At 43.2% G+C, this 17,102-nt stretch overlaps 1 protein-coding gene across 2 annotated transcripts in view; it reads left to right on the top strand.

The window, feature by feature from the left end:
• The window catches only part of COL5A3 (collagen type V alpha 3 chain), a 331,866-nt gene that overhangs the window by 180,410 nt on the left and 134,354 nt on the right, over positions 1 to 17,102 (top strand). Inside the window, exons 6-11 of one of the 2 annotated variants that reach the window (XM_063931486.1) lie at positions 4,543 to 4,737; positions 8,252 to 8,386; positions 8,493 to 8,648; positions 13,815 to 13,865; positions 13,954 to 13,995; positions 16,901 to 16,963. In XM_063931486.1, the coding sequence (XP_063787556.1) occupies positions 4,543 to 4,737; positions 8,252 to 8,386; positions 8,493 to 8,648; positions 13,815 to 13,865; positions 13,954 to 13,995; positions 16,901 to 16,963 (642 nt within the window). The remainder of the gene's footprint in view (positions 1 to 4,542; positions 4,738 to 8,251; positions 8,387 to 8,492; positions 8,649 to 13,814; positions 13,866 to 13,953; positions 13,996 to 16,900; positions 16,964 to 17,102) is intronic. The other variant, XM_063931487.1, reaches the window with a different exon arrangement.

Below are 17,102 nucleotides of genomic sequence, written 5' to 3'. Positions count from 1 at the left end.
ACCAAAATAATGAAAAAATGGTGTGTTGACCTTTTTTGTGTCGACTGTTTATAATTTCAACCTTTTCCACTGTCAATCTTTTGTCCCTGTTGACCTTTTCCAGTGTAGATCTTTTGTCCGTCAACTTTTCCCAGTGTCAACCTGTTGACCATGTTGATCTTTTCATCATGTCGACCTTTGCCATGTCGACCAATAGTGGTCGACCTAATAACTGTTGACTTAATTAGGGTTGACCCTGTTATCCATACCAATATTTATTAAGGGTAAATTTTCATTGATTTTCATCTACCGTATATACTCGAGTATAAGTCGACCCGAATATAAGCCGAGGCACCTAATTCTACCACAAAAACCTGGGAAAACTTATTGACTCGAGTATAAGCCTAGGGTGGGAAATGCAGCTCTAGCCGTACACAGCCCTCAGTGCCAGATATGCCCTCATAGTGCCAGATATGCCCCCACAGTGCTGCCAGATATGCCCCCACAGTGCTGCCAGATATGCCCCCACAGTGCTGCCAGATATGCCCCCACAGTGCTGCCAGATATGCCCCCACAGTGCTGCCAGATATGCCCCCACAGTGCTGCCAGATATGCCCCCACAGTGCTGCCAGATATGCCCCCACAGTGCTGCCAGATATGCCCCCACAGTGCTGCCAGATATGCCCCCACAGTGCTGCCAGATATGCCCCCACAGTGCTGCCAGTTATGCCCCCACAGTGCTGCCAGATATGCCCCCACAGTGCTGCCAGATATGCCCCCACAGTGCTGCCAGATATGCCCCCACAGTGCTGCCAGATATGCCCCCACAGTGCTGCCAGATATGCCCCCACAGTGCTGCCAGATATGCCCCCACAGTGCTGCCAGATATGCCCCCACAGTGCTGCCAGATATGCCCCCACAGTGCTGCCAGTTATGCCCCCACAGTGCTGCCAGTTATGCCCCCACAGTGCTGCCAGATATGCCCCCACAGTGCTGCCAGATATGCCCCCACAGTGCTGCCAGATACGTTCCCTCCCCAAGTGCCAGGTATGCCCCACAGTGCTGTTACTTACCCCTCCGTCGATCCCGCGCTGTCTTCTGGAGGGACACGAAGCACACAGCGTGCGCGGCTCTCCTGTGTCCCTCCTGCATCTTCGGCGGCCGCGGCGGGTCTATTATAGGAAGTGCCGGTTCGTGATCAGAGGTCACGAACGGGTATTTCCTGTAATAGAACCGCCGCTGCTGCCGCCGGAGATGCAGGAGGGACACAGGAGCGCCGCGCGCTGTGCGCTCCATGTCCCTCCTTCACACTGCTCTGCCTCTGCCTGCACTGACTCGAGTATAAGCCGAGGTGGCTTTTTCAGCACAAAAAAAAGTGCTGAAAAAGTCGGCTTATACTCGAGTATATACGGTATTTTAAATCGGTAAAACACAAATCTAAATCTATGTTGTGTTTTTAGCAGCTAAAACACATTTACTAACTAACTAACATTTACTAACAGATGATTTTTGCAATTGGTTTTTAAATGTTAGTAAATGCGTGTTTCAGCCCCTAATACACAACGTCGATTTAGATCTATTTTCATAGATTAGAAATAAACATAAATAAAAACTGACATTTAATAAATATACCCCATACTGTATTAAAGTTGTATCTCACCTACTTACGTATGAGTTGGAGATTTCAACCAACATTTATTAGGTGAGAGGGCTCACGGGCATTACCCCCTGCAGTCCTGTCTATGGGTTGTACAGCTGGGCTACGTTCAAGATCCCGGCTGTCTGGATCCTGGCAGCGGAAATACCGAAGCCGAAATACCGACAGCTGTCAGAACACAGATGCCGGAATCCCGAATCCCGAAGGTAAGCATAGCTGGGATGGTTAGGGTTAGGCTGCGATGGGGGTGGGTGGGGGGGGTGGTAGCTTCAGGCGCACCCGGGGGGGGTAGGGATAGGCTGCAGGGGGTGGGAGTTTAGGGTTAGGCTGCGGGGAAGGGGGAGGGTTAGGGTTATTTACCATCAGGGGGTGTTAGGTTTAACCACTAAGTGGAGGGGGGTGTTAGGGTTAGGCTGCGGTAAGTGGGGAGGTTGGGGTTAGGCATAAAAGGGGGAGGTTTAGGGTTAGGCTGCGGTTGGAGGGTTGGGGGGTAGGCTGGGGAGTTAGAAGCCTTAACTCATCACTGTCGGCATCTTTAACATCGGGATGCCGGCGTCGGTATCCTGACAGCCAGCATCCCGTTCACCAGAATCTCATACCCAGCCTGCACAGCTACAGTGGGTATACGTCTGTATTGTCAGTAAGTGCCACCTAGAAGCTCCTCACTCTGTGGCTATAGATATAGTGATAGTGCTGTATATCACTGTCCCCTCTCTATATCTGGGCCTTATGCATTTATCTGTGTGATCTGATATTTCTTCTATCTCGCAGTTATCCTCCAAAAATACCTGAATACTATGTCACATATTTAATAATACAAAATAGTAATATAATGTAGAAGGGAGCAGCATAAATATTGCTGTAGTAGATGTTTAGTATACAGTATACTGGGAACACAGATTCCCACCCTTCAGTGTAAGAGCATTTGGATGGCAGCCAGGGGGATCGGTCACACTCTGCTAAGGTCACTCTCCCTCTCTGCACCTGCTGGGTATCTGCCACAGAGCAAGAGCTTTCCCTCCTTCTCAGCTTAACGCGCTGCTACACATCCACTGGGGAGTCCCCTGTGCCAGGAATCACACAAGGCCAATCCCTGGCCGGAGATCCAGAGACAGCCAACACTTTCTGTCCCCTGCTGTCAGCGCCGCATACACAGCGCACATACTGTAACTTCTATGCTTCATGTATTGTCATTAGTTCTAAGGCTCAACACATTTTACCATAGCTCTTCCTGATACTTAATATATACAACTAGTCCTACTACTCCATATACCCTCAACCTATATCCTCCTATTACTCCATATACCCTCTCCCTATATCCTCCTATTACTCCATATACCCTCTCCCTATATCCCCCTATTACTCCACATACCCTCTCCCTATATCCTCCTATTACTCCATATACCCTCTCCCTATATCCCCCTATTACTCCATATACCCTCTCCTTATATCTCCTAATACTCCATGTAACCTCTCCCTATATCCTCCTATTACTCCATATACCCTCTCCCTATATCCTCCTATTACTCCATATACCCTCTCCCGATATCCCCCTATTACTCCATATACCCTCTCCTTATATCTCCTAATACTCCATACACCCTCTCCCTATATTCCCCTATTACTCCATATACCCTCTCCCTGTATCTCCTCCTATTACTCCACATAATATGCCCGTAATATCTCCTCCTATGACGCTATGTAATATCTCCCTATATCTCCTTTTTCATATAACTTCTACCTACAGTATAATCCGTGATTTACTTCATATAACTACCCCTAATATCTTATCTTATTAGTACCTATATTATAGCCTTTTCCTATTACTCCATAGCCTCTTTGTAGCATACTTGCCTAGCCATCCGGAACGTCTGGGAGACACCTAAATCTTGAATGGGTCCCCTTGACACCAGCTTGATGACACAATCGGCCCCTGCTTTACAAGGACAGGAAATCGTGTAGCAGGGTCACGATGATGCAATCATGGTGCTATGTCCCCCCCCCCCCCCCCCCAGGGCCGGAGCTTCCACTAGGCAGCTTTAGGCAGCTGCCTAGGGGCGCCGGAACCTGAGGGGGCGGCCTGCTACAGCTGCCTGGAAAAAGTAGCATGGTCCTACCTCTCACAGCCGCCACAATCCCCGCGGCAGTCATATCTTACAGTAGCCGCAACTGCCAAGCTCCCGTATTGCAGCCTCCAGCTCCATCTTCACCCGGCACAGGCAGTAACTTTCACAGCTCTGATGTCCTGGCTGGGGGTGACGTGGTGCTGCTCTTCATTCCAGGCTCTTTCACAGACCACTCTGCATCGCAGCTTGCAGGTAAGTTGGCTGTACAGCGCGCTTTCTGCATTTGATAAGGAAAGAGGGGGAGAGCAGCAGTCTGGGGGGGGGGGGGGGCATGCACACAGATGGTGGGGGAGATAGAACAGCAGACATTTAACAGAGTGTAGGGGGGGTGAGAGCTGCAGGCACCCATACAGACTGGGGAGATGGGGAGAAGAGAGCAGCCATGCAACAGACCGGGGGTGGGGGAGACCAGCAGCATGCCTTTCACCTGAAGGGCGGTTAGGGGGAATGGGCAGCAGGCAGAAATGCCTAGGGTGCTGAGAAACCTTGCACCGGCCCTGCCCCCCCCCCCTAATCCACTCACTTACCTGCACCACCCACTTGGTCCCTGCACTTCCCACCTCGCTGCCCTGTCACAGAGGTGACAGCCAGGAAGTCAAAAATATATGGTTTGTATAACTCTTCAAAAATTTCCTGTATGAATTTATTGCTATAGCTCCTCCTGTTGGTGATCAGCTGACCTCTCTTTTCCAGTACAATGCTTGCAGGACTTATCTTACATTCGGTGTATAACTCTCTTTTTCTTCATTGTTCTTGCTGATGCTTCTCTTGGCCCCACAGAGTGTCCAGGAATCTGCCCCTGGAAAAAAGGGCAGGAAAGGTAAAAAGAAGGATAGAAAGGGCAAAAAGAAGAAGAAAAAATCTGTAGCTGAGCAGACACAGCCAATGCCCAGTACTGTCATTAGCCCAACACAAGGATATACTACCTCATCCATACCGCAGACGGTCACTCACCACGTGGTAACCGTACCCCTGGTATGCTTGTCAGTGTCTGGAGTCTGCAGCTACAGCCCACCAGATGTCCTGAATGGGCGATATGAAAATGGCTTTTATTAATCATTAACAGTATGACACCATTAGTACAGTCTCCATTTCACCTCATCCAATACTAACTTCATCCACTGATAAATCCTGATTTTGCAGACGGTAATCACACCAGTCACCCCGTCAAAAAAAAAAAAAAGAGGGAGGGAGGGGGTTATCAAATCTCAGCGAGAGATAAAGTACCAGCCAATCAGTTCCTAACTGCCATGTTACAGGCTGTGTTTAAAATATATATATGACATTTGGTACTTTATCTCTCTCCACTTTATTTCTCTCCATGTTTTGATATATCTTCCCCTTAAACCTATTATAATATGACAGGGAGGACATCATCATACTGTTTGGTATTATAGGAAGTATACTATGGTGTAATCTATGATATGGGACATTACCATGGACCTTCGTGACCTGTCTGGTGACTTCTAATAACCTTTTAGTTTATAAAAGGAATAGTGCTCCATATGTGATAGCTGGAATAGTAATGTGGATTCAAATACACACAATATACACCTCATGTGAGTCTTCTGATGCAGGTCAGAGACATGTATTATGGGTCAGTAATGGCATTCTGGATGCCTTGTGTAGCAACATAAAATAATTACAGGGAACATAGAGAAATAACTGCATGTAGCCAATAATTTGTTCTAATACATAGTGCACAGAAAGCAGTGGAGCATACACCACCCACGCAATTAAACATTACTTAATTAACCATAGAGGGAACTCGTATATCGCTCCTTGTTTGTCCTTTTCAAAGCTGATCAGTGCAAGATAAAGGACAAGGGCTTCTGTAGGAAGCCACAATGAGCACCAATGGAGGTGCAACCTCTTTGTGATATTCATAGGTCACCTTTGAGGGTTAATCTGGGGTAGCTCAATGGAACTGACCAATCAGTGATTTGTTTTCACAGCTTTCGCCCAAATGAGATTTATAACATTGCTTTTTCTTCACAATGTTTGACATCTGTTTTCCACATTCCCATCCTGGCACTAACTATTCTAAAGAAGCATGAGAATTCCCATGTCATCCGCCAAGATCCATCTCATCTCACCACTCATCCGTTGACGTGTCTGTAACTTGTCGTATGGGCTAAGCCATTTCAGCAAGGCACTGTAACCAAGGACATCTCAGTTTGGCCTCACTGGGCAACTCATTTATAATGGGCTGGTGCACATTTTCCACTGAAGTAATGACAAGTTTGAAATAAAAAGAAAATAATCTTAGTAACATACAATTAGTCATAATGGCTGAAATTGCTGTTCTCACCTCCCGCAGCGACACGACGATGGTGGGAGAGAACTGTGCAGTGATCCTGTACACCATAAGTAATGGGCATTCATTATAGGATGTAGTTAGTTCAGTAGAGTGGAGGGAGACTTGGGAGAGGACGAGCTGAATCACCAATATTCTAGCGGAGCATAGTTACAGTAACAATAGTAGAATATATCGAAGATATCCATGGGCGCACTCATTTTGTCTGCGCAATTTGGTCATTTTCAACCAAACTGACCTAATAATGGCCCTCATTCCGAGTTGTTCGCTCGTTATTTTTCTTCGCATCGGTGCGATTAGTCGCAAACTGCGCATGCGCAATGTTCGCAGTGCGTCTGCGCCAAGTAAATTAGCACAAAAGTTTGTTATTTTACTCACGGCCTAACGAAGATTTTTCATCGTTCTGGTGATCGGAGTGTGATTGACAGGAAGTGGGTGTTTCTAGGCGGAAACTGGCCGTTTTATGGGTGTGTGCGAAAAAACGCTGCCGTTTCTGGGAAAAACGAGGGAGTGTCTGAAGAGACGGGGGAGTGTCTGGGCGAACGCTGGGTGTGTTTGTGACGTCAAACCAGGAACGAAACTGACTGAGCTGAACGCAGTGGCAGAGTAAGTCTCGAGCTACTCAGAAACTGCAAAGAAATTTCTATTTGCAAATCTGCTAATCTTTCGTTCGCAATTCTGGAAAGCTAAAATTCACTCCCAGTAGGTGGCGGCTTAGCGCGTGCAATGCTGCTAAAAGCAGCTAGCGAGCGAACAACTCGGAATGAGGGCCCATGTCACTTATTTGCACTCAAAATAATAATACTGAATACTGAATAGCAAGTGCCATTTCTTATATGCCTATCTAGGCAGGATCAATGGGTTATAGGATCTGTTATGGAAACATGGGTCATTTCTTATATGTCCCATCTGGGCAGGACCAGTGGGTTACATGATCTGGGCAGGAAGCATGGGACATTTATTAAATGACCATCTGGGCAGGACCATTAGGATATAGAATCTCAGCAGGGAGCATGGACCATTTCTAATATGCCCATCGGAGAAGGAAGCATGGGCCATTTGTTATATGCCCATCTGGGCAGGTCCATTGTCTTATAGGATCTGGGCAGGAAGCATGGGCCATTTCTTATATACCTATCTGGGCAGGACCATTAGGTTATAGGAACTGGGCAGGAAGCATGGGCCATTTCTTATATGCCCATCTGAGTAAGACCATTAGGTTATAGAATCTCAGCAGGAAACATGGACCATTACTAATATGCCCATCTGGGCAGGAAGCATGGACCATTTGTTATATGCCCATCTGGGCAGTACCATTGGGTTATAGGGGGCGGGCAGGAATCATTGCCCATTTTTTATTGTTCCATCTGGGCAGGCTCCTTAGGTTATAGGATCTGCCCATATAGGCATTCTTCTTCATGTAAAATAGCTGACATCACTGACAAAAGTGGTAATTTAGGGACTTTCATTTCTTCCTGCAATAAACAGAGATTAACTATCCCACTAACATTCATTTATCATAGTTGTACCCAGTTAAGAAAATGTGTAGCTACAGTATGAAAGACTAAGGGGCCTATAAATCAAGCCCCTTTTACCGTAAATCTGTTTCCTTATGATTTGGGTTTCAGAGTCTTTTAACAAGTCTAATGTAGGAGATATCATAGATCCCCTGCTAAATAACACTGCAGGCTGCAGGCCGCCTTATTCTCAGTGTATCTGGCCCTACTTACTAGAAGTTGTCCCCATTAGTTAACATCACCATCTCTAGATTGTGTTAGTTGTCGTAGTCTATATACTAAATTTTTGATGTTTTTTGGCGATGGACCATTAGGGTTCTACTCCGACAGCCTTTGGTTGCATATTACTGAAGCTCCTCCCCGGCATCATTAGGCTACCACTGAAACTGAGATAAACACTGCCCGGGAGCTGGGTTTTTTGCCAGCTCCCAGGCAATAATAGCATTCTAAGTACACATTTAATTTTTTGTGGGGGTTATAATGTTACAACTACCAAGTTTCTATATCCCATTAGTTGATTTGCCCAGTTCCCATATATAATCATTTTTACAGGAGGTGACCTTGAGATGTCCTCAGTGTTCCTTCTAGAAATTGCTCAGCTTTTACTGCCCCTAAAGCAATAATACTAACTTACTATGTTCATTATATCATCAAGGAAAAAAGGGAACGTCCTACAGATGACCCACTGTTCTCAGAATACGACTTCCCTGACTACTACTACACACCATCCCCTGAAGAAGAGATTATAATGTCAACTGTGAATGTTAGCACCAATGCCACAGACTATGAGGTGCGTAACAAGGTCCGCCTCCATAAGAATATACGCATTATATATATATATATATATATATATATATATATATATATAAAAATGATCCAATCACTGCTCCACACAGGAGCTGATCGAAGAGTATGTACCTGGAGAAGAAGATGGCCGAAAAGATGATGACTATGAGATGAGGGAGTACGATGATGAGGATGATGAGGAGAGGCGGGAGAGGTATGGCCCTGTAGCGCGTGGAGAGGTGGACACCAAAAGGGCAGGATCTGAGGTAAAAAAATTATTTCATACCCCATCATTTTTAATTGTCACATAACTACAGTTTATCATTTCCTATGTCCTCTTTACGTCACATTCTATTTCTTTCTACTTTACTATTTAAAGCCATGGAAATAACAACATTTGGCCTCTATATACCTGTATACAGTGCATCCGGAAAGTATTCACAGCGCTTCACTTTTTCCACATTTTGTTATGTTACAGCCTTATTCCATAATGGAATAAATAAATTTTCCCCCTCAAAATTCTACATACAATACCCCATAATGTTCAAAAGAGGGAGAAAGAGACGTATAGTCTCAAGGGGCCATGCACAGGCTATTAAACAGTATTAATTTAAGGATATACAATTAATTAATTAGATAGTAACCAGCCAAGTTAAGAAAAACAATTGAAAGGATTGGATACCTTCATTCCAATTAAATTGGGCTGGAGGTGCACCAGTAAGCAAATATAATCTGAGAAGGGACAAAAGGGAAGGACGATCATAGACGGTCGTCACCCAAAGAAGGCTTACTTTGTGGTGCACTCTTTTTTAATAACGATGTGAACAAGCCTTAGTGAAACGTACGTCATCGGCATACCCAGACGCACACTGTTTCCGGGGGTGTGGAATCCTCAGCCCGACCCGACGTCTGGTCACGTGAGCGGCTCTCTGCATCTGATTGTACATTGTAATGGTGGCTCACACACGCTCCTTTAAATTTTCAGAGCGGCTCTCTCATCCACACTAGTCCCCCTACTGCCCCTGCACTGTGGCGGCACAACAGGTGAGTAGGGGCTCTTTTTGGGACAGCAGAAGCAACTCGCACCTCTTTCTTCTATCCTGGCACAAGACGTTACCTGAACTCTCATCGGTTTCATTCACTGCAATTTATTGCACATGAAACGAAAGCAGAAAGGGGAAGTAGTCTGACAGTGCTGGGACCTGTATATCTCCTACTTATTGATATCTATATGAACTAGCAGCTTACTGTTTTACAGCAGGATTAACCATACTATTTAACACTGTTGGTACCAACAAATATAATATCACTGGTTGTTTCTTTGAAAAATTGTTATTAAGTTAACCTTGAATGGGTCACAATCAGAGATGTGATAGAAAACCCCATGCAATCCGGTAACAGGACTATAATTAACAAATCGATAAATGGACATATGTTTTTGATTATAAAGATATTGATTATTAATTGATTATTGTTTGATTGATCTCTTTGATGCTATTTTGATGCCATTTGTTACTGATTGCTGAATTATTTAATCACATCATAACCCCTGTTATTATAGGTCATGTACACCTATTGATTAGATCACTTAATTGGTACACCAGATATACACTGTCTCCGGGGCTGTGGAATTCTCAGCCCGACCCGAAGTCTGGTCGCGTAAGCGGCTCTCTGTATTTGAACGTGCATACAAATAAGGTGATACATGCACGCATCCTTCAAATTTCAGAGCGGCTCTCTCATCCACATCGGTTCTCCTATTGCTCCTGCACTGTGGCGACACAACAGGGGGATAGGGGTTCTCTTTGGGACAGCAGAAGCAACTCGCACTTCTTTCTTCTACCCCGGCACACTATATGACCCGAACTCTCATCGATCTCATTCACTGCACCAATTGCACATGAGACGAAAGCAGAAAGGGGAATAAGCTCCATAGTGCCGGGATCTGTTTACTTTTTCTATACGATCTTAAAAGAGTGAGCAGCCTACTTACTCGCAATAAGATATATATCACTATGAAACAATGTTGGTACTACTAACAGATTTAACATCTGATGTTTTTCAATGAATTGTTACTATGTTAGTTCTGTATTAGTGACAGCAGTCACTACATGTAATTGGGAGATGTAAATGCAATTACAACCTGGACAATCAAGAAACTGATTTACAAACGTGTATTGTTTATTAAGATACAATTGTTATTTTATTATCCCTTGATTGATTTTTTTATTTTTTTGATGTAGTAGGTGCAATATCAACTATTATAGATTGCTGGATCGTGTATTTGAGCCATTCCTGTCCTCTTGGAGGACCATTACTCTCTCTAAAAAGGGTTTGTACACTAATAAAATAGACAGAGGCCGCCACAACGGGTATACATTCTCAGGATGAGATCTAATTATCTAACAAAAAAGATCTCTGGAAATTTGGAGTAACCCGTAATATTATTTCATTGATATTTCACTTTTTTCACATTTTTGCAATCACTATTGTATGGGTCATTCCCACTACGAAATTAATTATAAGCTATCTTTATTATGAATTGATTATCTATATACCTTGACTATATTTTTTGTTATAGCAGGTGTAAACCATATTATGATGAACCTGCTCTGTTTGTGTGTCCTAATTTTTTGACTACTTTATTTTAATATTCTCAATAAATGTTAAGTTTTAATATTATAACATTAACACATTTTATTAAAAAAGAGTGCACCACAAAGTAAGCCTTCTTTGGGTGAATACCCCATAATGACAATGTGAAAAAAGTTTTTTTGAGATTAATGCAAATTTATTAAAAATAAAAAAACTAAGAAATCACATGTACATAAGTATTCACAGCCTTTGCAATGAAGCTCAAAATTGAGCTCAGGTGCATCCTGTTTCCATTGATCATCCTTGTGATGTTCCTACAGCTTAATTGGAGTCCACCTGTGGTAAATTCAGTTGATTGGACATGATATGGAAAGGTACACACCTGTCTATATAAGGTCCCACACTTGACAGTGCATGTCTGAGCACAAACTAAGCATGAAGTCAAAGGAATTGTCTGTAGACCTCCGAGACGGGATTGTCTCAAGGCACAAATCAGGGGAAGGGTAAAGAAAAATATCTGCTGCTTTTAAGGTCCCAATGAGCACAGTGGCCTCCAGCATCCGTAAATGGAAGAAGTTCATAACCACCAGGACTCTTCCTAGGGCTGGCCGTCCGTCTAAACTGAGTGATCGGGGGAGAAGGGCCCTTGTGAGGGAGGTGACCAAGAACCCGATGGTCACCCTGTCAGAGCTACAGCATTCCTCTGTGGAGAGAGGAGAACCTTCCAGAGGACAACCATCTCTGCAGCAATCCACCAATCAGGCCTGTATGGTAGAGTGGCCAGACGGAAGCCACTCCCTAGTAAAAAGCACATGGCAGCTCACCTGGATTTTGCCAAAATGCATCTGAAGGACTCTCAGACCATGAGAAACAAAATTCTCTGGTCTGATGAGACAAATATTGAACTCTTTGGCGTGAATGCCAGGCATCATGTTTGGAGGAAACCAAGCACTGCTCGTCCCCAGGCTAATACCATCCCTACAGTGAAGCATGGTGGTGGCAGAATCATGCTGTGGGGATGTTTTTCAGCGGCAAGAACTGGGAGACTAGTCAGGATAGAGGGAAAGATGAATACAGCAATGTACAGAGACATCCTGGATGAAAACCTGCTCCAGAGCGCTCTTGACCTCAGATTGGGGCGGTGGTTCATCTTTCAGCAGGACAATGACCCTAAGCACACAGCCCAGATATCAAAGGAGTGGCTTCAGGACAACTCTATGAATGTCCTTGAGTGGCCCAACCAGTGCCCAGACTTGAATCCGATTGAACATCTCTGGAGATATCTCAAAATGGCTATGCACCGACGCTTCCCATCCAACCTGATGGAGCTTGAGAGGTGCTACAAAGAGGAATGGGCGAAACTGCCCAAAGATAGGTGTGCCAAGCTTGTGGCATCATATTCAAAAAGACTTGAGGCTGTAATTGCTGCCAAAGGTGCATCAACAAAGTATTGAGCAAAGGCTGTGAATACTAATGTACATGTGATTTCTTAGTTTTTTTAATTTTTAATAAATTTGCAAAAATCTAAAAAAAAAATATTTTTTCACGTTGTCATTTTGGGGTATTGTGTGTAGAATTTTGAGGGAAAAGAATTAATTTATTCCTTTTTTGGAATAAGGCTGTAACATAACAAAATGCGGAAAAAGTGAAGCGCTGTGAATACTTTCTGGATGCACTGTATATGAAAATTATATTACTAAAATTGTTATTGCACATAGTAATTCTTAGAGGATATGATTACCCACACACAGTAAGTATTTAGTCACCACTTAACATCCTCCCACCTAGTAGAATTATAGGGTCCCATGACAGAAAACAACGAGCACCCTACAAAGCTAAACACCCTATAGAACTTCCCTCCATCCTGAGAACAGATAAGAAAATAACACTGTGTTAGATTTATATGACGGGATGTATCAAGCATCACATTTTAAATTCAATACATCCCGCCACTTACCTCATGCATATCAGGGTTTATTAACACCACATACATGTAGATTTAGAATTATTTTTGCAAAGGACAGCTCTTCCGATAAGTGATGTCCTTTTCATTGAGAAGACATCTGGATTTATGACCCAGGAGTCCTACTACACTTGCACGGTCGTGGATCAGCGCATGCTCAAGACATGGGTGACACGGGGAAAGGTCCTATTGGATCCCTCTCAAGGAATAACGCAGAAGAAGCCCGTAGGTTTCTATAAGTAATAATGTCATCTATAAATGGTGTTACCTATCAGGAACAAGCTCCGTAAAATTCTCCTTTCCAGAGCTTGGCGCCCCCCATATGTACCCCCAATGCTGTCAATCCGCATTTTGCTGTTAGTACATCCTGGCCATGACTCTAATTGCATCTCCTCTACCCATTGTTGTTAACATTGAGATAAGACCCCATGCTTGGCTGAAAGGGGCAAGTTATCCCAAACTGCAATATCTGAAATGATGATATATGCACAATTCAGTACAGGTAGTTGGGAGTAGAGGAAAGTTGGTAATTAGATTATTTTTTGTCTGCTAAAATCCTTTAAAAGTCATAAAACCAATTTACAATATGTCTAGAAGTTCTACTGTCTCATCAGGGCAATGTTTGCCCTTTTAGACCTTGTATGTGCTGTGTTTGGAGAAAGATAGATTGGGCAGCTACTGAGGTTGCTCCTCTTTACGTATGGAGCAAAGGAACCAACTCCATCCTTCTGTTTCATATATTAATCCAAACCACAATGTGCTCTTCAGACATTCAATGCAAAGCCCTCCCAAATTAGACCATCACTCCGCATAGGTGTATAGCTTGCCATGTGTCTATTGACCGCATTCAATTTCACTTCTGGTTCCATTCTAGGAAGGTCAGAGTCTAAAGGGAGAGAAAGGAGAACCAGCTATAATAGAACCGGTGAGTAGAGATTCGTAAGAGGCAATATGACTACAGAATACATTTATATATGTACTTAATATTGAAAATGGTTTTACGATTATTACAGGGCACACAGATCGAGGGCCCATCAGGATACCCTGGATATTCCGTAAGTAAAATAAAGTGCTCTCCAGCGAATAATGGAATAACCAGCGCCTGATAAATGTTTACATAGGAATTATACATTATAAAAACTGCATGCAAATATTTGCTATTATCCTTGAAAAATATAATGCAGTATCCTGCAGTACCTCTATTCATATATATTTCATTATGAAAAGTTGAAAAACATCTATCGTTCTGGATGTTATATACTCAGTGGAACTTTAAACTGCTGCCTTGTTCTCTCACTGTACTGCTCTCTTAGGGGGAGATTTATCAAACTTTCTATAGATGGTGAGTGAAGGTTTTACCCAAACCAACCAATCAGATTCTAGCTGTCATTTTATAGAATGTACTAGATAAATGATAGCTAGAATCTGGTTGGTTGCTGTGGGCAACACCTCCACATTCTCCTTAGAATGGTTGATACATTTCCCCCTTTAGTTTGCTGTAAATGAATAAATTATTATCAAGGAAATACTCAAATTGCTTTAGTATCATATCCTTATAATTATAATAAGATTCTTTGAAAACAGTTTTTGAAAACCCAACCAACCAACCAACCAACCAACCAACCAACCAACCAACCAGCCAACCAATATCAGGATGAATTAATTAATCAGCACAATGCATACTAATATAACATTTCCAAAAGAGGCAAGGGCCTTTCTAGTATGCCAATTCACACTGCTTCACGTATGCCCCACAGAACACATCTCCATTCACTTTAATAGGATTCTTAAATAAATAAATAAAATGTTTCTACAGCAAGGCATAGAGGTTATGCAATAGGGTCCAAGCTTACAAAACCAATGAAAGTTTGGCAAATTTGCCGCTAGATTTAAAGTGGCAATCAGTTATAGTGGTGGGTTTTCCATATAACTAACTGCCTTTTTAAATTTAGAACTCGCCAAAATCACACTGCTTCCATAATCTTGGAAGCTATTAGATAACCGCCGTAGGTAACAGCCATCTGGTTATAGCCTCTCTGCAGCACTAAGGCTATGTAGGCACTGGGCAGTGGTGGTCTCAATGCTGTTTAATGTAAATCAAGTAAAAGTGCACTTAAACTTCCATTTCACTTCTGTGCATGTTTAATTTGCATTTAGATGTTTTTACCATTGTAGTCAATTGGTATTATTTAAACATGCACCTGTAAAAGGCGGGTGGTTGTCTACAGACCAACTCTGTGCACCTGTGACAGGTGGGTGGTTGTCTACAGACCAACTCTGTGCACCTGTGACAGATGGGTGGTTGTCTACAGACCAACTCTGTGCACCTGTAATGGCGGGTGGTTGTCTACAGACCAACTCTGTGCACCTGTGACAGGCGGGTGGTTGTCTACAGACCAACTCTGTGCACCTGTGACAGATGGGTGGTTGTCTACAGACCTACTCTGTGCACCTGTAATGGTCGGTGGTTGTCTACAGACCAACTCTGTGCACCTGTAACAGGTGAGTGGTTGTCTATAGACCAACTCTGTGCACCTGCAACAGGCGGGTTGATGTCTGCAGACCAACTCTGTGCACCTGTAACAGGCGGGTGGTTATCTACAGACCAACTCTGTGCACCTGTGACAGATGGGTGGTTGTCTACAGACCAACTCTGTGCACCTGTAATGGTGGGTGGTTGTCTACAGGCCAACTCTGTGCACCTGTAATAGGCAGGTGGTTGTCTACAGACCAACTCTGTGCACCTGTAACAGGTGGGTGGTTGTCTATAGACCAACTCTGTGCACCTGTACCAGGCGGGTTGATGTCTGCAGACCAACTCTGTGCACCTGTAACAGGCGGGTGGTTATCTACAGACCAACTCTGTACACCTGTAACTGACAGGTTGTTGTCTCGTTCAAGCCAAGTGCATGTGGAAACTTTTCTTAGTGCATTTTATGGCATTTTTCATCCACTTTTATTCAGATAATTAATTATACAGATACACTGGAATTGAATAACAAGGGTACACAACAGAGGCAACATAAGCTAAATGCATGCAAAAAACTAAAATATGTACACTTTCATTTGGTACAATAATTTTTATTTTTGCATCCATTTACATCTTGTATTAGACATGATATTAAATGCAATGAGTCTGATTCAGCATAAAAGAGCAAGTAGCTTTGCAGGTTGACAAAAACCATGCTGCACTGCAGGGGGGGGGCAGGTGGACCATGTGCAGAGAAATGTAGATGTGAGAGGGGCGTGTCCAAATCCTGATCAAAATTGCTGTGTAACAATAAAACTGCCCGGTATTTGTGACCTGCATGCAAAAGTAGCCGGTATCTACCCTGCATGCAAAAAAAAAGAGCAAAAAAGAAAGAGAGAAATGAAATTTATTTTCCCCACCTGTATTGCAGCATAGTTTGTTCCAGATACAAAGTTACTGCATTTTTGTTTTGCTCTTGAAAAAGTAATCCTGGCTTGCCAGTTTTTATTTTTAATGAATAGGAAAGGTGGGGAAGGGGAAGGGGGCTTTGAACTCAGACTTGCATCTTCCCAAAACTAAACATACTGTACTGTATACACCTCATGTGAGAATTCCAGCTCAAGAGTAAATAATTAGATGCAATTCTAAAATACATGTATTGTACCAGCTGGAGGCAAAAGAAAAAAATGTGAATGGTAATTCACTAATTCTGTTATTATCTACTGGGATCAAGGTAATAAAACCAAACACCTTGAGTTCCTTACTTTGACAAAAAGCTGAGGAAAGTAGGAGAATTAAAACGTCTAAATATCGGCTGTTTAGAATCCATGCACAACGTTTCAGTTATTTAAATCTGCGTGAAAACCTGAAATCTTTTCCATGTGTACATGTTATACAGTAGCCTTTATCATAGTCTGTCCTCTATTTTCTGGACGTTTACCATGTGTCATTCTTTTATGCATATATATATTTATATGTCCCTTATCTAGGGGGAACCAGGATCAGCCGGACCTCTGGGCCCCCCTGGACCACCTGGAGACCCTGGTGAGAGGGTAAGTGCCCACCCAGACAATATATATTTTACATATTAAATATGTTATAAGAAAGATATGATAACTCTTCTATAATAGGTCTATCTTGCTTTACATAATCGCAGCTTGTGCTGACTGTGATCACACAGGAGCTTCATCC

The sequence above is a fragment of the Pseudophryne corroboree genome, chromosome 6, assembly GCF_028390025.1.
Source record: "Pseudophryne corroboree isolate aPseCor3 chromosome 6, aPseCor3.hap2, whole genome shotgun sequence".
Lineage (NCBI taxonomy): Eukaryota > Metazoa > Chordata > Amphibia > Anura > Myobatrachidae > Pseudophryne > Pseudophryne corroboree.
The sequence above is the reverse complement of the archived record's forward strand: the minus strand, read 5'-3'. Positions and strand labels throughout refer to the sequence as shown.